At 31.3% G+C, this 15,422-nt stretch overlaps 4 protein-coding genes across 4 annotated transcripts; 2 read left to right on the top strand and 2 right to left on the bottom strand.

Moving 5' to 3' along the window:
- Positions 1 to 30: 30 nt before the first annotated feature.
- On the top strand, positions 31 to 2,932 carry LOC110605517 (sirohydrochlorin ferrochelatase, chloroplastic). Its single transcript, XM_021744131.2, has 6 exons — positions 31 to 158; positions 237 to 454; positions 543 to 604; positions 1,727 to 1,837; positions 1,925 to 2,017; positions 2,439 to 2,932. Exons 1-6 carry the CDS (start codon positions 112 to 114, stop codon positions 2,538 to 2,540), a joined length of 633 nt encoding a protein of 210 aa, XP_021599823.1. The 5' UTR covers positions 31 to 111; the 3' UTR covers positions 2,541 to 2,932.
- LOC110605515 (chaperone protein dnaJ C76, chloroplastic) lies at positions 2,616 to 4,470 on the bottom strand. Its single transcript, XM_021744128.2, has 6 exons — positions 4,322 to 4,470; positions 4,050 to 4,206; positions 3,778 to 3,976; positions 3,457 to 3,563; positions 3,164 to 3,368; positions 2,616 to 3,062 (listed from the first exon to the last, which is right to left on the bottom strand). The coding sequence occupies exons 1-6, from the start codon at positions 4,402 to 4,404 to the stop codon at positions 2,923 to 2,925; spliced, it is 891 nt and encodes a 296-aa protein (XP_021599820.1). The 5' UTR covers positions 4,405 to 4,470; the 3' UTR covers positions 2,616 to 2,922.
- Positions 4,471 to 4,686: 216 nt separating this feature from the next.
- Positions 4,687 to 7,774, top strand: LOC110605516. The gene is made up of 6 exons (XM_021744129.2): positions 4,687 to 4,869; positions 4,958 to 5,086; positions 5,172 to 5,243; positions 5,322 to 5,539; positions 6,341 to 6,388; positions 7,312 to 7,774. Exons 1-6 carry the CDS (start codon positions 4,773 to 4,775, stop codon positions 7,477 to 7,479), a joined length of 732 nt encoding a protein of 243 aa, XP_021599821.1. The 5' UTR covers positions 4,687 to 4,772; the 3' UTR covers positions 7,480 to 7,774.
- Positions 7,775 to 8,252: 478 nt separating this feature from the next.
- Positions 8,253 to 10,816, bottom strand: LOC110605513 (high affinity nitrate transporter 2.7). Its single transcript, XM_021744124.2, has 2 exons — positions 9,658 to 10,816; positions 8,253 to 8,727 (listed from the first exon to the last, which is right to left on the bottom strand). The coding sequence occupies exons 1-2, from the start codon at positions 10,773 to 10,775 to the stop codon at positions 8,475 to 8,477; spliced, it is 1,371 nt and encodes a 456-aa protein (XP_021599816.1). The 5' UTR covers positions 10,776 to 10,816; the 3' UTR covers positions 8,253 to 8,474.
- Between the last annotated feature and the right edge of the window lie 4,606 nt (positions 10,817 to 15,422).

Below are 15,422 nucleotides of genomic sequence, written 5' to 3'. Positions count from 1 at the left end.
AACGTGAGCACTGCATTTCAACACATCCCTTCTACGGATGAAACGGCGCTAATCTCACACCTTCACCTTCACCTTCACCTTCACCTTCACCTTCACGCTGTGTCTCCAAAAATGTTGTTGAAGGCTCTGCTTCTACCCCCTCAAAGCACAGTCATAAGGTGGCCAAAACTTCTGTTCTTTTTTCCTTGAAAATCTCTTCTTCTTCTTCTTCTTTCTTATCAAATTGTTGGCTACAGTTGTCCAGTGGCCGAAACTGGAGCAAATTCGAGGTGGGTACCGCCCAATTTCTCAAAATCACGCGGAGGTCTCTGCAAAACCATGAGTTTATCTAAAAGATTGTGCTTGGGCACTGAAAATGGCGGAATTACAAAGAATACATATGGGATTGGAGATAAAGATGGCGTGATCATTGTCGACCATGGTTCGCGTCGTAAGGAATCAAATCTCATGCTAAGTAAGCTGCTGAAGTTTTTGAATTTTCTGATTTTGGATTTATGCTTTGCTTGAAGTTGGTGAGTAAGACATGAGCTCTTGGTTTTCAGATGAGTTTGTTACCATGTTTAGAGAGAAAACTGGTTACCCAATTGTGGAACCTGCTCATATGGTATTTTCTTCTTCTTTTGCTCCTTTTAATCTCCTGTTTCTGAAAAATTGAAGCTTTATTAGTCTGAATGAGCGATGATATTACTTTAAATGCTCAGTTAGTCCAGTGGGTCATTAAGATTTCATCATTGTCTCGATTATTTTGCCTTCTCACTTGAACTTACCTGTTTTCCTGTGTGTTTCTTTGTGTTTTCTAATCTAATGTCCCACTTCATTCTCTTCGTTGTGATTTAGCTTGCTCTGGCTTATTTTATTTTATCATATGTCGAGTAGACATAGCTGCTTGAACAGCTGTTGGGCTTATTACCTTATGCTTGTTCTAGCAAATCCAACGAGCACTTGGAAGAAAAGGTGGGTCGTGATATTGGCATGAAAAAGAAAAGTGGATAACTTGTTGAGGGACATGTATGCATACAATGTTAGCGAAAATGAAATGAACATCAATGTCTAGAAGCTGCTGTTGATGCTATCAATAAATACATCTGTGTGTAAGATAATTTCTAAATAGTGCGGAGGAATTAGAGAGTCATGAATTCTTTATTAGAAGTCCTTTTCCTTGTTTAAATGCGTGCAGCTCTACTGTTGTGTGTATTATAGCCCAATAGTGGAATGTAGTGTCTGATATGCCTACCTTTTTGCAGATATGTATATGGGGAAAATCAGGTCATTTGGTGCTCTATTGCAGTAACCTTGTGTTATGTTTAGAAGTTTAATCTATTTGTTGGTGTGTATGTGGATATATTATGTTATGTTTAGAAGTTTCAGCGACAAATATGTTTGACTGATATTTGTCCCAGGCAAGTTCCTGGGTCATCCCCTTACATTATTACCAATGTTGTCCTTAATAATGTACATGCAAAGAGCTAATTATCTATATTCTTTTGATGGATTTTACTATAATTTATAAGGTTTAGTTCAAAATAATCTCATGGGTTGCAGCATATTCATATACTCGCTGAAAGGCAAGAAGACAAAATAAACGCAATTGTACTTTTTTTAATGCATTTCCTTGGAATATTTGGCTTAACTCAATGCTGTATGATTTTTATTGAACATATTTACATTTGTGGAACTAAAGATGTGTGTCTATTGTATTTTTCTCTTCAACTTTTAACATGATCAGGAGTTGGCAGAGCCCTCAATAAGAGATGCATTTGGTTTATGTGTTCAACAAGGGGCAAACCGGGTGCTTGTAAGCCCATTCTTTCTCTTTCCTGGACGGCATTGGCACCAGGTAGATCATCGTAATTTTCTCTGCTAATGTAATCAGTCCCTTAGAGCTTTGTGCCTAAGAAAGATTCAATCACATGTTATTTGAAAGGATATTCCTTCGTTAACTGCTGAAGCTGCTAAGGAGCACCCCGGTGTGTCTTATATCATAACTGCACCTCTTGGCTTGCACGAGCTACTCGTGGTATGTAATTCTCAACATTCCTCAGCTGCCAGAATTTCTGTTGAAAAGAAAGCTTTGCCATATTTTGAAATTGTATTCACTTCTATATTTTTCTTATGTTGTCTGATTTTCATGATTTCAGCAGTTAGTTAACTATATACGAATATGGAAGCATTCAAAAGTGTCCTTAGCTACTGCTAATGGATCCAATATGATAGATCGTTATACTGCAACAAGTTTTGCTCTTTCCACTATTGTGTTGACTTTAAATGCAATTTTTTTTTTTTAAACTTAACAATGGTTCTTCCTGTTCTTGGTATTGTCTTTATTATTACCAACTCCCTTTCTTTATCTGGATCTTTTTCATGCCTCAAAGCTGTCAAACTTATAGTCAAGGTAAACGGGTGCCTTGGATTCTAAATGTTGGCGGTTTATATTGCAGGATGTTGTGAATGATAGGATCAAATACTGCTTAAACCATGTAGCAGGAGATGCAGATGAATGTCCGGCATGTGTTGGAACAGGAAAATGCAAGCTCTATTAGTTTATGCAATTGTAAATCGAAGTAATACCGGCATAATATTGCTGTTCTCCATATGAAAACTGAGAGCATCTGGAATTGAACTATACTTGAGAAGAGATCTGATCATATAGAAGAAATCAAGTGATAGATGTTTCCCTTGAACATTATATGCAGATTACTGCTGGTGCCTAATTAGGACCTAAAATTTCTTTTCCGAATATGTAGATCCTGGGATTTCATATGATCTTCTGAGTCTGGCATTCTTTGTTGACCTTTTCAATTGTTTTCTATAACTGGGCATTGTCTTTGTGATCTATGGTACTCTGTTGTAATAATTTGTAGCTGGCAACTTAGATCCTTGTAAGGTGAAAAGGCCCTTTTTATTGTATGCATAATTCACTTTTTACTCCTGATTTTTAAACCAAAGAAATCTCTTCACCAAATTCCAGATTGTTGAGAATTTCTCCATCTTGATTTTCATGGTAGCATTGGCTCGAGCTTCAGCTTGAGCAGGGGTCTCTTCTTCAACAGTTGCTCGTTGCACTGCAATTAGAAAATTGCTTATCAAAGCTTAACTCATCAAAGAATAAAGAGTTTATAAGTTGACAATTTAACTTATTTAGCTGGTTCTGGCAAGGACTCACCATTACTTCGAAAATTCTCAGGCTGTCGTTTCAGCTGTTTATTGAATGACTTCGCTGCTGCAAAAATATTGCTTGGTCTTTCCCAACCTTGTCCAAATACGCCATATCCTTCCTTGAGTTTAGGTTGAGTCAAGAACTCGAGCACTGCCAACTCTTCCTTGTCAACCCAGTGAATACAGTTCACAGGGCACGAATCCACCGAAACCTGTAACCTTCCAAGTCATCGTATCCTCACGAAAAAATTTTATATGTATATGTACTCGCTTATTTGCTGCAAATTTGCTTTGGTATACCTGAATATTCTGATCACTATCTCCAAATTGAACTTTGACTCGTGCACATCCAATGGCTTCATCCATCACGAATGTTTTACTCGCATTGTGCACACATTCTCTGCAGCCTGCAAACTACATATTTTCAGGAGCTGAATAGAAGAACATGAACAAACATATATAACTGAATGCACAAGCTGACATGGGAGTGCCGGGTGCACTAGTTCCAAGAGGGGACTTAATCTCAGCGCACGAAAGCTGACTCGAGATACCTTCGCCGTAAGTACGAAAAACAAAAAAAAAAAGAAAAAGAAACTGAATAGGAGGTTTGGGGTGTACAACCTATGCATGCATTTTCATCAACAAACAGAGCTTGGGGTCTGAATGGCCCTTTCCAGGAGCTGAAACCCATGACATTTTTATTGTTGTTCCTTCCATGCCGCATTCTTAATTGACCAATGGAAACATCATAGTCTCTCCTGAGATCCTCTCGCATCAGGATCTTATAAGCCTCATTCAGCAATAGAGTATACTCATGACCCTATATAGAAACCTGTCAGAATTTTTTGAACTAGATATTAGCAAATTGAAGGAGAGAAGAGGCAGTTTATGACCTTTTGGCCAGCAATATCAGGGTGATACTTCTTCTGCAACTTCCTATAAGCCTCTTTGATTTCTCTGGCGTCTGAATCAACTGAAACTCCCAGCAACTCATAGTAATTCCTGTCTGTTCTTACACGGCATCTTATTACAGGGCATCTCTGCCTCCATCTCAAAAACAAAGACGTCAAATTAACACTGTAACAGTACACTTTGTAATCCCAAATCTAGAGAAGACCATTTGAAGTTATACAATTCAAGCATAGTTTGAGAATAAATTAAGTACCTGTTGTTTTGATTGAAGCCACCATGAACATGGGAAGCTTTGTTCACAGAAAATGGATAAGCTGGAGCTATAGAGAGTGACATATTCACTGGTTTTTTTGCTTAACATTATAGGAAGATTGAAGTTAAAACTAGAACATAGTTGTTAGATATTTCTGGCTGTCCCTTTAGAACCCAGAAAGATATTTTTCTCAGTTTTTTTTTTACCAATCACAGCTTGCCATATCAGCATTTTAAAGTGCAACGTTAGGTCCCTACACGTGGTGTCCAGTCAGAAGCTAGAAACGACGCCGCTGAATAGAAAGAGAAGAACGGCGCCGTATCCTGCAAAGCTTGAGTAGTTTGATTCGTTTCAAAATTCTTAGATTCCAGAGGCACCGTTTTTAGCCTTTTTGAAGCCTTCTCATTCATCGTTGGGATGACGCATAAAAGGAAACTATACCAGCGTGCAAATGGCGTACGCGGGAAAATTTCTCAGTCCAATTCGACAATCGCTGTCTTCAATTACCTCTTTTTACTATTACTCGCCAATCTCTCGAGGAAAACCATGTAAGCTCCGTTTAATTCCTTGCTCTTCTATGTTACAACTTGTTTATTCCTTGATTATTTGGTAATTAGTGTTGATCACTTAATGCAGTTTATGGAAAATTTGAGCTTATAAGAACATGGATGAAGCAGCTTCAACCTACAGTACAGAATCGATGCTCAAAATTTCAGTGTAAAATGAATACCCACAAACAATATGTTCGCAATGTGCATTTATCAGGTATTTTTAGGTCAATCTCTTGCTGTAATATTTTGGTTTTGATTTTAATCATCTACTCTTTTCTTACTATTCATTGTATTCTCAGGAAGCATCCTTGGCGTGTCATTTATGATTGGATCTTTATGCTTTTCGCACCAGGTTGTGTATGCCATGGACGGTGAGCAGCTTGATTCCTGTGTAATTTGGATCATGTATCTGTAATTTGGGTCTCATTGTTTGGACATTTTTTATGCAGGACAAGATATTTTGGTGGATGATAGAGAGTTTTTTGATGATACGGAAAGAAATCCTCCTGTGTTATGGATTTTTGTGAGAAAACTATGGCTACCTGCTTTTTTCTTACTCACAGTGCTGATGAATTGGGACCATCCCATCATTCTTATGACCAAAGTTGCCCTTTTCCTCATTAGCACGAAGCCCAGCCCTTTATCAGTATATGTATTTGTTGAAGAGGTCAGGAAGCTTTTCTGCTTATTTTTCACTTTGGCTGTGTTATTAGGTGGCTTACGAGTTGAAAGCAAGTCTGATTAGACAGTTTGATAGAGACTAGACCAGTATGGATGGTTTGAAGTGGGAATTGGAACACAATCACCTTGCTGATGCCTGTCTCAGGCTCTGAGCAAGCTGAAACTAAGAAGCATGGAAATTTTGAAGCGAAAAATTATGTATTTTTATATAGCTAGTAACCTAACCCTAATATAGTTAGAAAATTGAAGTTTCCAGTCATACATTCTTCATGTGTTATAAGACCCAGAGATAAATATATGTGATAGTTTATCCTACTATAAGATCTCTGTCATCTCTATTCTGGATGGTTTTTGTGAATTACAAGACACGAAAAATATTTAGTATTTGATATCTGTATAATTAATGTAGAAGTATGATAGAGTAATAGGCTAGATGATAATTATATTATAGGCTCTTGCAGTAAGAACAAGTGGATTAAGATTTTTATCTATTGAATACTTGTGTTATTCTGCGAATGGATGTAATAGGGGTTTTTTTGAGCATTGAGCTTGAAAAACAAACTAGGTGCTCCTTATTCTTGCTCATACTGCAGCTCTATTGCATTTACTACCTAGTGCATTATGACTAGTTCAAGTATTCTATGCTCAACTCTCACTCTATGGTAATGATTTGTTATTGTGTCCATATTGAGAGAGAAAGGAGGGGGGGGGGGAGTTATCTGATCAAATTTCTAATGCACAAGGTTATTACTTGAAATGCTCTTGATCTTGAGTTTTAAATTTGCAGTTGTGTCATCAATCTATGCGCCAAGAACCCTACTTGTACTTGCTAAAGGTATGTTCCCTGCTGCTATTATTATTTCTGCAAGCACTTGTCGAATACAAGACTTAATGCTATGTTTGGGAAGGGTAGAAGATGGGACAAAAGAAAGGAGAGAAAACTTCATTTCCTTTGTTTGGAAGAGAAGAGAAAATGGAGGTAAAAACTGGCACTAGGGAACCCGCAAAAGATTCTCTCCCCACATTGGAGAGAAAGGAGCAATTGTCTTAATTTTAGTACATCCTCGTAACAACTTTTTCTACCAAAATAGTGAAATGCAAAAGAGTAATGTAGCTTTGTATTATGCATTTTCTCCTTCAATCAAAAAGATTGAGCGAGTGTTTTTCTTATTTTTATTATTGTCCAACTCTCCTAAACTTAGCATTTTTTCATTCAGGTGAAGATTATGCATAACAGGTTGTGTGCATACCAAATTTCTCTGTAGTTTTTATAGCCATTTCTCCATGCACTGCTTTGTTATGTGATGCTTACTGACTGGACTGGATGTTTAGGTAGAGTTATCTGTCCCTTCTCCAGTTAAATAAGGAGAATGTGGTTTCTGGCCTGCATTGTGAGGATCTATATATACCATTTGTAGTGGAAGGAGGAAAAGCAGTAAAAAAAAAATGCATGTAAACTTATGACTATTACTATAATTAGTGTTCCTTGAAGGACATAATGATAATTAAGATTAAACTGCAATTGATCGTTGAACTGAATTCAGTAGATTAGACATAGCAACTAATTTGATAATGTATTCATGTTGAACCATCACCACAACAACACACCCACCAAGGCACCCTTAGAAGGAAAAAGAGAATGTCACAAATCACAAGTTGCCTCCTATAAGGAATATATCACAAATCAACCCTGCCTTATTAACTAGAATTTCCTTTTACTTTTTCCTTATTGGGTGATTGGTTGTCTTTCCTTTGCAGTCATTATATGCTAACAAAGTTGAAGTCCAAGACTACAAATTTTTTTGCCTCGCCAAGGTTGAAGTAAAAGGCCAGAAGCTTACTTTGGTTGGAGTTCTTGGTGGTTGGTGGGCTTTGCCGTTGTCAGAGAGAGCATTTTCTATGTTTTGGAATAGTGCTTTTTATTGAGCAAAGAAGGTAACTTTTAACTGCTGCAAAAACTTTGATTAAGGCATGACGTTTGGCTTTTGCATTAGTTGAATTACCTTTAAATGTAAGGTTGCTTTTCATTTCTCTAATCCACAACCCATGTGCAGGAAGTTTCGTGCTATGCTCTCTTCTTCCTTTCCCCTTTCCATATTTACAATTGAAAAGAGCTAATAAACGTCTCTTCTACAGCCATAATGTTAACACTAAAAATGTGTGTTGGCATATATAGAGCCATATCAATTATATTCTTTGCACAGCATGCTCAGTGGGACTCAAGATGGTGTTTATTTTAGTTATTCTTTGCACAGCATGCTCAGTGCGACTCGGGAGTGTTTATTTTAGTTGATAAGTTGGTTAAATCAATTTATAAACTCTAAAGAAAAAAAAAAAAAAAGCTTACCTGTTTGTTTAACAACTTTTTAAATTTAACAAACACAGTTTATAAACTAAAAAAATAATAATAATCAATATTTTATTTTGATATGTATAAGTATTAAATTTAGAAAAACTAACATCGCATGTACCTTATTTTATAAAGATTAATATTCTTTATAGTAATTTAGAAAAATGTGTCTATAAATTATTTATTATCAAACTTATCAATTGTTTTATCAATTTTTAATAGCTTATAAGCTTTTGTAAATAAGCCTTAAAAATAAATAGCTTATAAGTCTTAGAAATAATAATATGCTTACGCCACTGGAGTATTTTACAGTTGAGACGGAAAAAAAAAAACCATTTCTGAAATTGTGTTGGTCTGCAACTGCAAGTACATTACAGAATAATAAAAGCTTATTTAATAATTTTTCTTCAAGTTTCTTTTGTGATCTTTTCAAGGAAATATTGTACTTTATACCTAAATTTCCATTTATTTTCTCTATAAAGCTACATATTCTTGGACATTCTTTCTTGAGTAACAACTAAACAAATCTAAGTCAGGTGCTCATGCTCCTGGACTCCATGTCTTATGTATATTATACAAGCAAATGGTAATCTTCAGCATCTTCGGCAGCCGAGTTTATGTTTGCAGAAGGGCCACAGAACATGCCACCCGATTTGGGGAAATAGATAAAGGTGACAGGGAGACTGAAAATAGTTATCATAAGGCCCATTAAAGAAATACTTGTTTGCTTTGAGAATTTAGAGCCTGAAAAGAGTAGCAATTGGGTCACTGCGGCCCCCACTGTTCCTCCACTTCCCGTCATCCCTGATATCACTCCCAGTGACCTGCAACCACACAAATTCAGGCATACTACAACATTTAACATCACAAAGACTCATTTTTTCCGTTTTTTTTTTTTTTGAATTAATGGGAACTTTTGCCTTTTTCTTTTGGACTAATGGGAACTTTACACCAGTTATCACAATATCCTCTCTCTCCCCTTTTTTTCCCCTTTGTTTAACTTTGTTTCAATTTCTTGGTGCTAAACATGGCCACGCTGCTGGCAAGAGCGGCGCCTATAGAAGGCAACTTTTTTTTTAATCCTTTCAAGGTTCGTAAGGACCAAAATGCTTGTAAGAGAGGTGCATGACGCACAAGTGTCGACAAGTTTATGTAAAGAAATTTACTAAAATCCATGTGGCTCTGAAATTAGACAGAGTGAAAGCAGTGCATGATGCACAGGTGTCTGCAAGTTTCTGCGGTAACAACCACGAGAGTGGCCTCTTGATGAAGACTCGAGTTTGGAATAGAAGGCCAAGACAAGAGACGGAGTAATAAAATATCAATTTAGTGGGTCCCTGGAACCGTGGAACCTACGTTGATCTCGTCTACTCTGAATTCAGACGTAAATAAGTGAATTCTATCATTAAAACAAAAAATTCACTTTAATTTCTCTTAAATCCTCAAATTCACTTAAAAATTTTCCAATAGAAAACCATAGAAGACTGTGATTCGGAGAAATTCTTAAATAGGTTGATAGTAATAAATCGAGATATATTAAAATGAATTTTATTTATTTTTTAAAATTTACTTATTTATATTTTAAAAATAATTTACTCAAAACTCACTTAGTATTTCCTTGCTAAGGTTCAAATCTCCATTTTCTATACTTTCAAAATCTTATTAGATACATTAATTTTTGGGTTACTAATTCTGAATTAACTAATGAAAGATATGGCTATGAAGTAATAATAGAAAAAAAAAATTATCAATACCTTACGGAAACGAAAGGAACCACACCGAACGTGAGGCCAGAAGCAGCTTGAACAAAAACAGAGAACAAACACATCACAGCAACGGAACTCCAAAGAGAACTCACTTGTCCAAGAAACAAACACAGCAACCCAGAAGTTGTCTGCACAATCCACAGCCCCCACAGTCTCCCTCTAATCCCAAATCTCTTCGCCATCTTATCTGATAAAACCCCTCCCATTGGCCTAGAAAAGAAGTTGGCCAATCCAAAACTTGCAGCTATCAACCCTGCAACCCGAAGATTCACTCCAAATCTATCGTAAAAATACTGTGCAATTATATTATCAGTTGTCAATTCTGAACCAAAGCTGAACCCATATGTTAATCCCAGAATCCACCCTCTGTAATTCCCTAACCCATTAACAAGAACCGCGAGAAAGCTTTGTTTCTGCTGTTTCTGAGCTCTCTTTGAGTACTTATAGTCTCCAGAGGGGAGGTCTTGGCCATAGGCCAAGACCATTATAGCTGTTAAAGCTTGAAAAATTCCAGGGACAACAAACGAGACTCGCCATGCAGTGAAGGAAGATACATGTAATGAATTTGTGATAAAAAAGTAAATCTGCGGCATAACTAAGTGTGCTACACCGGCTCCCATGTTAGCCCAGCCGGCGGAGACACCGTTGGCGAGGCCGACAACACATCCAGAGAACATGCAGCTCATCCAGAACTGATTAGCGACGAAGTTGGCTAAAGAGAATCCAACGAGAAAACGAACGAGGATAAAAGAAGAAGGAGAAGAGATGAAATAAGTAGAGATGATAATAGGAGCAGTAACGAGAGAGAGAGTGGCGGAGGTAATACGAGGACCCAGGAGATCGCAGAGAGGTCCCATGGCAAGGCGAGAGAAGATAGAGCCGACAAAGGAGGCAATGCCTGCGTGGCCTATGTCTGTGTCGGTGAGATTAAGGTTGTCGCGGATTACAGGCAGAAGAGGAGGAATAGAGAAGGTGGAGAAGAAGCAGGAGAAGAGATTGAGCCATGAGAGATGAAAAGCACGCATATGAGGTGATGATAATGAGAGTGGATGGAACTTAGTGGCTTTTTGTTCATCATCTACTGGAAGAGAAGAAGGAATTTCCATGGAGGATTTGAAAATTTGCAGAGAATAGGCTAAACACACACATATATATATGTGTCTGTGTATTTACACAGTATCATTTCATTATTAAATTTTCACACTTAGAAGTTTAATTATTTAATTTTTAAATTTTATTAAGTTTAGCCGCGTTTATATATATATATATAATATAATTGTTTAATATAAAAAAATTAAATTCATGTAAATTAATTTTTTTAATATATATAAATTATGTCTATGTGTAAGGATTTTAATAATTATATTTTATAAAATTTTAAAATTAAATAATTAAATTTTTATAAAAATCAGATGTATAAAATTAAGGACTAAATCATTATAAGAGAAGGAACGAAGGGAGAACGATTTAGTTTGACTTAGTTTTGTGCATAGGATAGGACGTAGAACTTCTCGAGAAGCGTAAGAAATTAACTTTTTAAAAAATAATGTAAATTAGTTTTTTTTAGAGATGGCTAGTAAATTGCATTTTTTTAATTAAATGAAATGATATTTATAAATTTAATTTAATAATAAAAATATTTAATTAAATTTAATGCTCTCATTTTCTATTTTTTATTTTTTATTTATAGAAAAAAATGAAATTTATTAATTTATATTTTAATTTATTATCTGTTAAATTACAGTTTTCTCTTTGTTGTGATTTTTACGTTAAAAATAAATTTATTTTCTACAAAGTTAATTTATATATTATATTTTTAAAAAAATTATTCTCTAGAAACATAGATGTTAAGAATTTTATTTTCCAAAAAATAAGAAATTTTCAATAAAATAAAACCTTAATAATACTACGGCTCATTGGTATTAGGTAGAGGAAATTATTGGTTAATGTTTGTATAATTGATAAATTTTTTAGTTGATTTTTTTATTTTAAAAAAATATATTAAAATATTTTAATATTTTAAAAAATTTATTAATTAATTTTATATATTAAATATTATAAAAAAGTTTAAAATATTTTTAAATAGAGAGATTAATTAATAATTTTTTATAAAATTAAGTGATTATTTATAAATTATTTTAAATTATAAGAATTAAATAATAAAATGCTTAATAAATAAAATTAATGAAATGATTAGTTAATAAATTTTTAAAAATTTTATAAATATTTTAATATTTTTTAAAAATTAACAAACAAAATTTTTTATAAAAATTAAATAATAATTATTTTTAAATTTTATTAGATACTTTTCCAAATCACAATTTATTAAGGAAACTAGTTTTGTTGCCTTCTTTATAAATCTTTGTCCTGATTAGGGAAAAAAAGCATTTTTTTTCTTTTTTTACTTTGTTGTCTAAGAGAAGCTATCTCTATTAAACTAGGAATGTGAAGACAAACATGATTTCATACTATATGATGAAGACAGATTAGGGATTATCAGAAAATCCAAATCAGACAACTTCATCAATATTATAAAGCCTTTATTTATTTTTTATTTTTTAAATTAGAAATTGAAAATCTAAAAACTAGAAAAACATGTGCATTTTCTTTCAAATATTATTATTCATGCATTTTCTATTTTCACTTTATAAGCATATTTTATATTAAATAATTAATATTCTATTTAAATACTAATATATATCAAATTGATTTTTTTTATCTTATTATCAAAATAAATTAATTTGCTTACTATTTTAGTCTAAAATACTCCAATGCATATATGGTAAGTAATCGAACCAGGAAAAATTTTATAAATGTTTTTAAACTTTTTAATTAAATATTAAAAATAAAATTTTCATGAAGCATGGGGGTTTAAATAAAATAAAATTAAGCCTAGGTCAGCATAGTGCAGTGACTCATGACGTAGCTGCCTCAATCTTGACTTTGAATATGCCTTGCAGGATTTTAAAAATGCTATAAATATGATAATAATAAATAAAATAATATTAGAAAAAAACGGGACAACTTTTGCTTGGAATTGGATCCAGCAGCATGTGATGCCCAAAGAGGGAAAGGAGTTTTCCAATTTGACTTTAATTTCTTTATTTTGTCGTTATGATAAAATATGGAAAATATCATAAATTGTATTTTCTAAATACTTTTATATGTATAATCAAATATTAAAAATAAATTCTTTTATTAATTAGTGATATATCAGAATTCTTTTATGGTGTATAAATTTAAGTGATAATATAACACTTACGTATTTAATTTAGTAGTAAGTAAGTGTATTTGAGTAAATTTGAGAGATTTTAGTTTTATTTTTAATTATTATTTTAAAAAAATTATAATAGTATAATATTAATAATATAATAAGAGGGAGGCAAGATAGTACATTTACACATTTAAACATCTGGATAATATTGTTTTTTGTTATTTACTATACAAGCTTTTCATGTTTCCTGCTCGTAGAATACCTTATCCAATCTAATAAATTTACAATACTTTAAAAGAAATTTTATTTTTTCATCTCTAATGTATAGCATTGGATTATTTTTTTATTTTTAAAATTTAATACTTCACTTTCTAAAATTTAATTATGTCATTCTGTAAAAAATATTATTAATATAAAAAATACGATTAAATTATTCTTTTAAAATTCAACATTTTAATTTTTAAAATTAAATTTATATATATTTATAGATATTTCTAAAAAATCGAATAAACAAAATTCTATATACAAATCAAAATAACAAACTGAAAATTTTAAATTTAATATTTATAAATAAATAAAAATTTCAATAAATTGAAAATTTAAACTTCATAAATATAATAAAAATCAAGTGAAAAATATTTTTTTATTCATAAAATATAATATAATTAACATATTTATCTCTCTATTCTAACGCTTTAATCTAAATTTCGTTAAAATCTAAGAAAAAATTTTCAAACTCAATCTTCACGAACAAATAAAAATTTTAATAAATTTAAAATTCAAACTCAATAAATATAATAAAAATTTAAATATATAAAATTTAAATTATTAAAAATAAAAAATTTAAAACTCAATAAAAATTATTTTAATAATGCCATTCACTGATTAGTTTTTATCATTTGAAAAATAAATTAAAATATTTCTATCTATATAATTAATTTTTTTTATTAATTTTAATCGTTAAATATTATAAAAAAAAAATCTAAAATACGCCCAATAATTAATTAGTAAACTTTTTGATAATTTAAGAGATCAACTAATAAATTTTTCAAAATTATAAAGATTAAATAGTCAAATGCTTAACGATAAAATTAACGGATAGACTAATTAGTAAATTTTTTAAAACGTTAACGACGTTTTAATATATTTTTCAAAATCGAGAGAATAACTAATAAATTTTTTCATATCATAATAATTAAGTAATAAATTTTTCATTTTATTATTGATAAGGGTATTTTAAAAATTTTATTAAAAAAAAATGGGTATTTTAAAAATTATATTTATTCTCTCTTCATGGAGAGGCAAATGATCGACTTAATAAAAAAATTTTAAATTTTTATGAAATTAAACTTTAAAAATAAAAATATTAAATTCTAAAAATATAAAAATAAATCCATTAATTATATTATAGGATAAAAATTAAAAAGTAATTTTTTCTCTTTCTCACATTCTTCATTCATAAACTTAAAGCTTTAAATTAAAAGATATAATTAATTAGATGTGTAAGCAGTATTCAGTTTAAATTGAAAAAATTAATCGAATCAAATTAATTTAAAAATTCAGTTCGATTTTTTATTCATTTTGAATTGATTTGACTTTTAATTTCAAAAATTTTAATTATTTCAGTTCGGTTTGATTTTAATAAAAAAAATTAAAAAATATCGAATTAAATCGAAGTATATTATTTTCAATAATATAATGAGATTAGATCATATTAAAATTAAAATATTTTAATTAAATTTTAAAATATTAAAATAAATTGTAAAAAATAAAAAAATTATTAACAATTCAAATCAAATTGAATTAAACCGAATCAAACCAGTTCAGTTCGATTTGATTTTTTATCAAAATTAATTAAATACTAAAATTTCAATTTTTGATTTATTCGATTTTGAACCGAACTTGAAAAGTGAAAAAGCCCCAAAAACAAGAACCTCAAAGAAGCAAAGAATTATTGAGATGTGAAAATGAAATAGATGGAATTGTATTCTCGTGATGTTTTAAAGTGGTGAAGGTCATATTTGGGCAGCTCCTTACTCCTAACTATGATTTTCAATTATTATCATCAATAATTTTATGTCCCCATGTGAAATTCAATTTTCACACTCCAATGTGGATTTTCCAATTTGTGTGGTCAGTACACCTCAATTTTAAGGTGAAAAATTTTAGAAAAAAAAAAATATTTTTATTTTAATCACTTTAAAGCTTTTTAATGTTTTAACTTTAAATGCATAACATTTTTTAGGTAAACCTTCTGATTTGAAAAGATTCTAGTTGGAATAAAAAATTTTATAAAAATTTAATTTATTTAGTTTTTTTTTTTTGTCAATTTTATTGTTTAAAATGAAATATTTCATTTTTTTTTAATTTTAAAAAATTCATTTTAAGAAAAATATAAATAATGTAATAATTTATTTAATTCTTATTATTTCCAAACAAATATGATGGATGCCAAGTGTATGTTTGAAGCTATGTGTGATGATGATTGTCTACTTAGGTAAGATTTTCACTTTCATATGACTTCATTAATTTTTTAAAA

Source organism: Manihot esculenta, chromosome 17, assembly GCF_001659605.2.
Source record: "Manihot esculenta cultivar AM560-2 chromosome 17, M.esculenta_v8, whole genome shotgun sequence".
NCBI lineage: Eukaryota > Viridiplantae > Streptophyta > Magnoliopsida > Malpighiales > Euphorbiaceae > Manihot > Manihot esculenta.
Note: the sequence above shows the minus strand (reverse complement) of the source record. Positions and strands in the feature narration are given on the sequence as shown.

Coding starts and splice junctions, on each gene's coding strand:
- LOC110605517 (XM_021744131.2), top strand. CDS start 112: ATGTTGTTGAAGGCTCTGCTTCTACCCCCTCAAAGCACAGTCATAAG. Junction 1,838..1,924: donor CTGGACGGCATTGGCACCAG/GTAGATCATCGT, acceptor GTTATTTGAAAG/GATATTCCTTCGTTAACTGC. Junction 2,018..2,438: donor GCTTGCACGAGCTACTCGTG/GTATGTAATTCT, acceptor TTTATATTGCAG/GATGTTGTGAATGATAGGAT.
- LOC110605516 (XM_021744129.2), top strand. CDS start 4,773: ATGGCGTACGCGGGAAAATTTCTCAGTCCAATTCGACAATCGCTGTCT. Junction 4,870..4,957: donor AATCTCTCGAGGAAAACCAT/GTAAGCTCCGTT, acceptor CACTTAATGCAG/TTTATGGAAAATTTGAGCTT. Junction 5,244..5,321: donor GGTTGTGTATGCCATGGACG/GTGAGCAGCTTG, acceptor TTTTTTATGCAG/GACAAGATATTTTGGTGGAT.
- LOC110605515 (XM_021744128.2), bottom strand. CDS start 4,404: ATGTCACTCTCTATAGCTCCAGCTTATCCATTTTCTGTGAACAAAGCT. Junction 3,977..4,049: donor CTGATATTGCTGGCCAAAAG/GTCATAAACTGC, acceptor GTTTCTATATAG/GGTCATGAGTATACTCTATT. Junction 3,369..3,456: donor ATAGTGATCAGAATATTCAG/GTATACCAAAGC, acceptor GGAAGGTTACAG/GTTTCGGTGGATTCGTGCCC.
- LOC110605513 (XM_021744124.2), bottom strand. CDS start 10,775: ATGGAAATTCCTTCTTCTCTTCCAGTAGATGATGAACAAAAAGCCACT. Junction 8,728..9,657: donor GTTCCTTTCGTTTCCGTAAG/GTATTGATAATT, acceptor GTGTGGTTGCAG/GTCACTGGGAGTGATATCAG.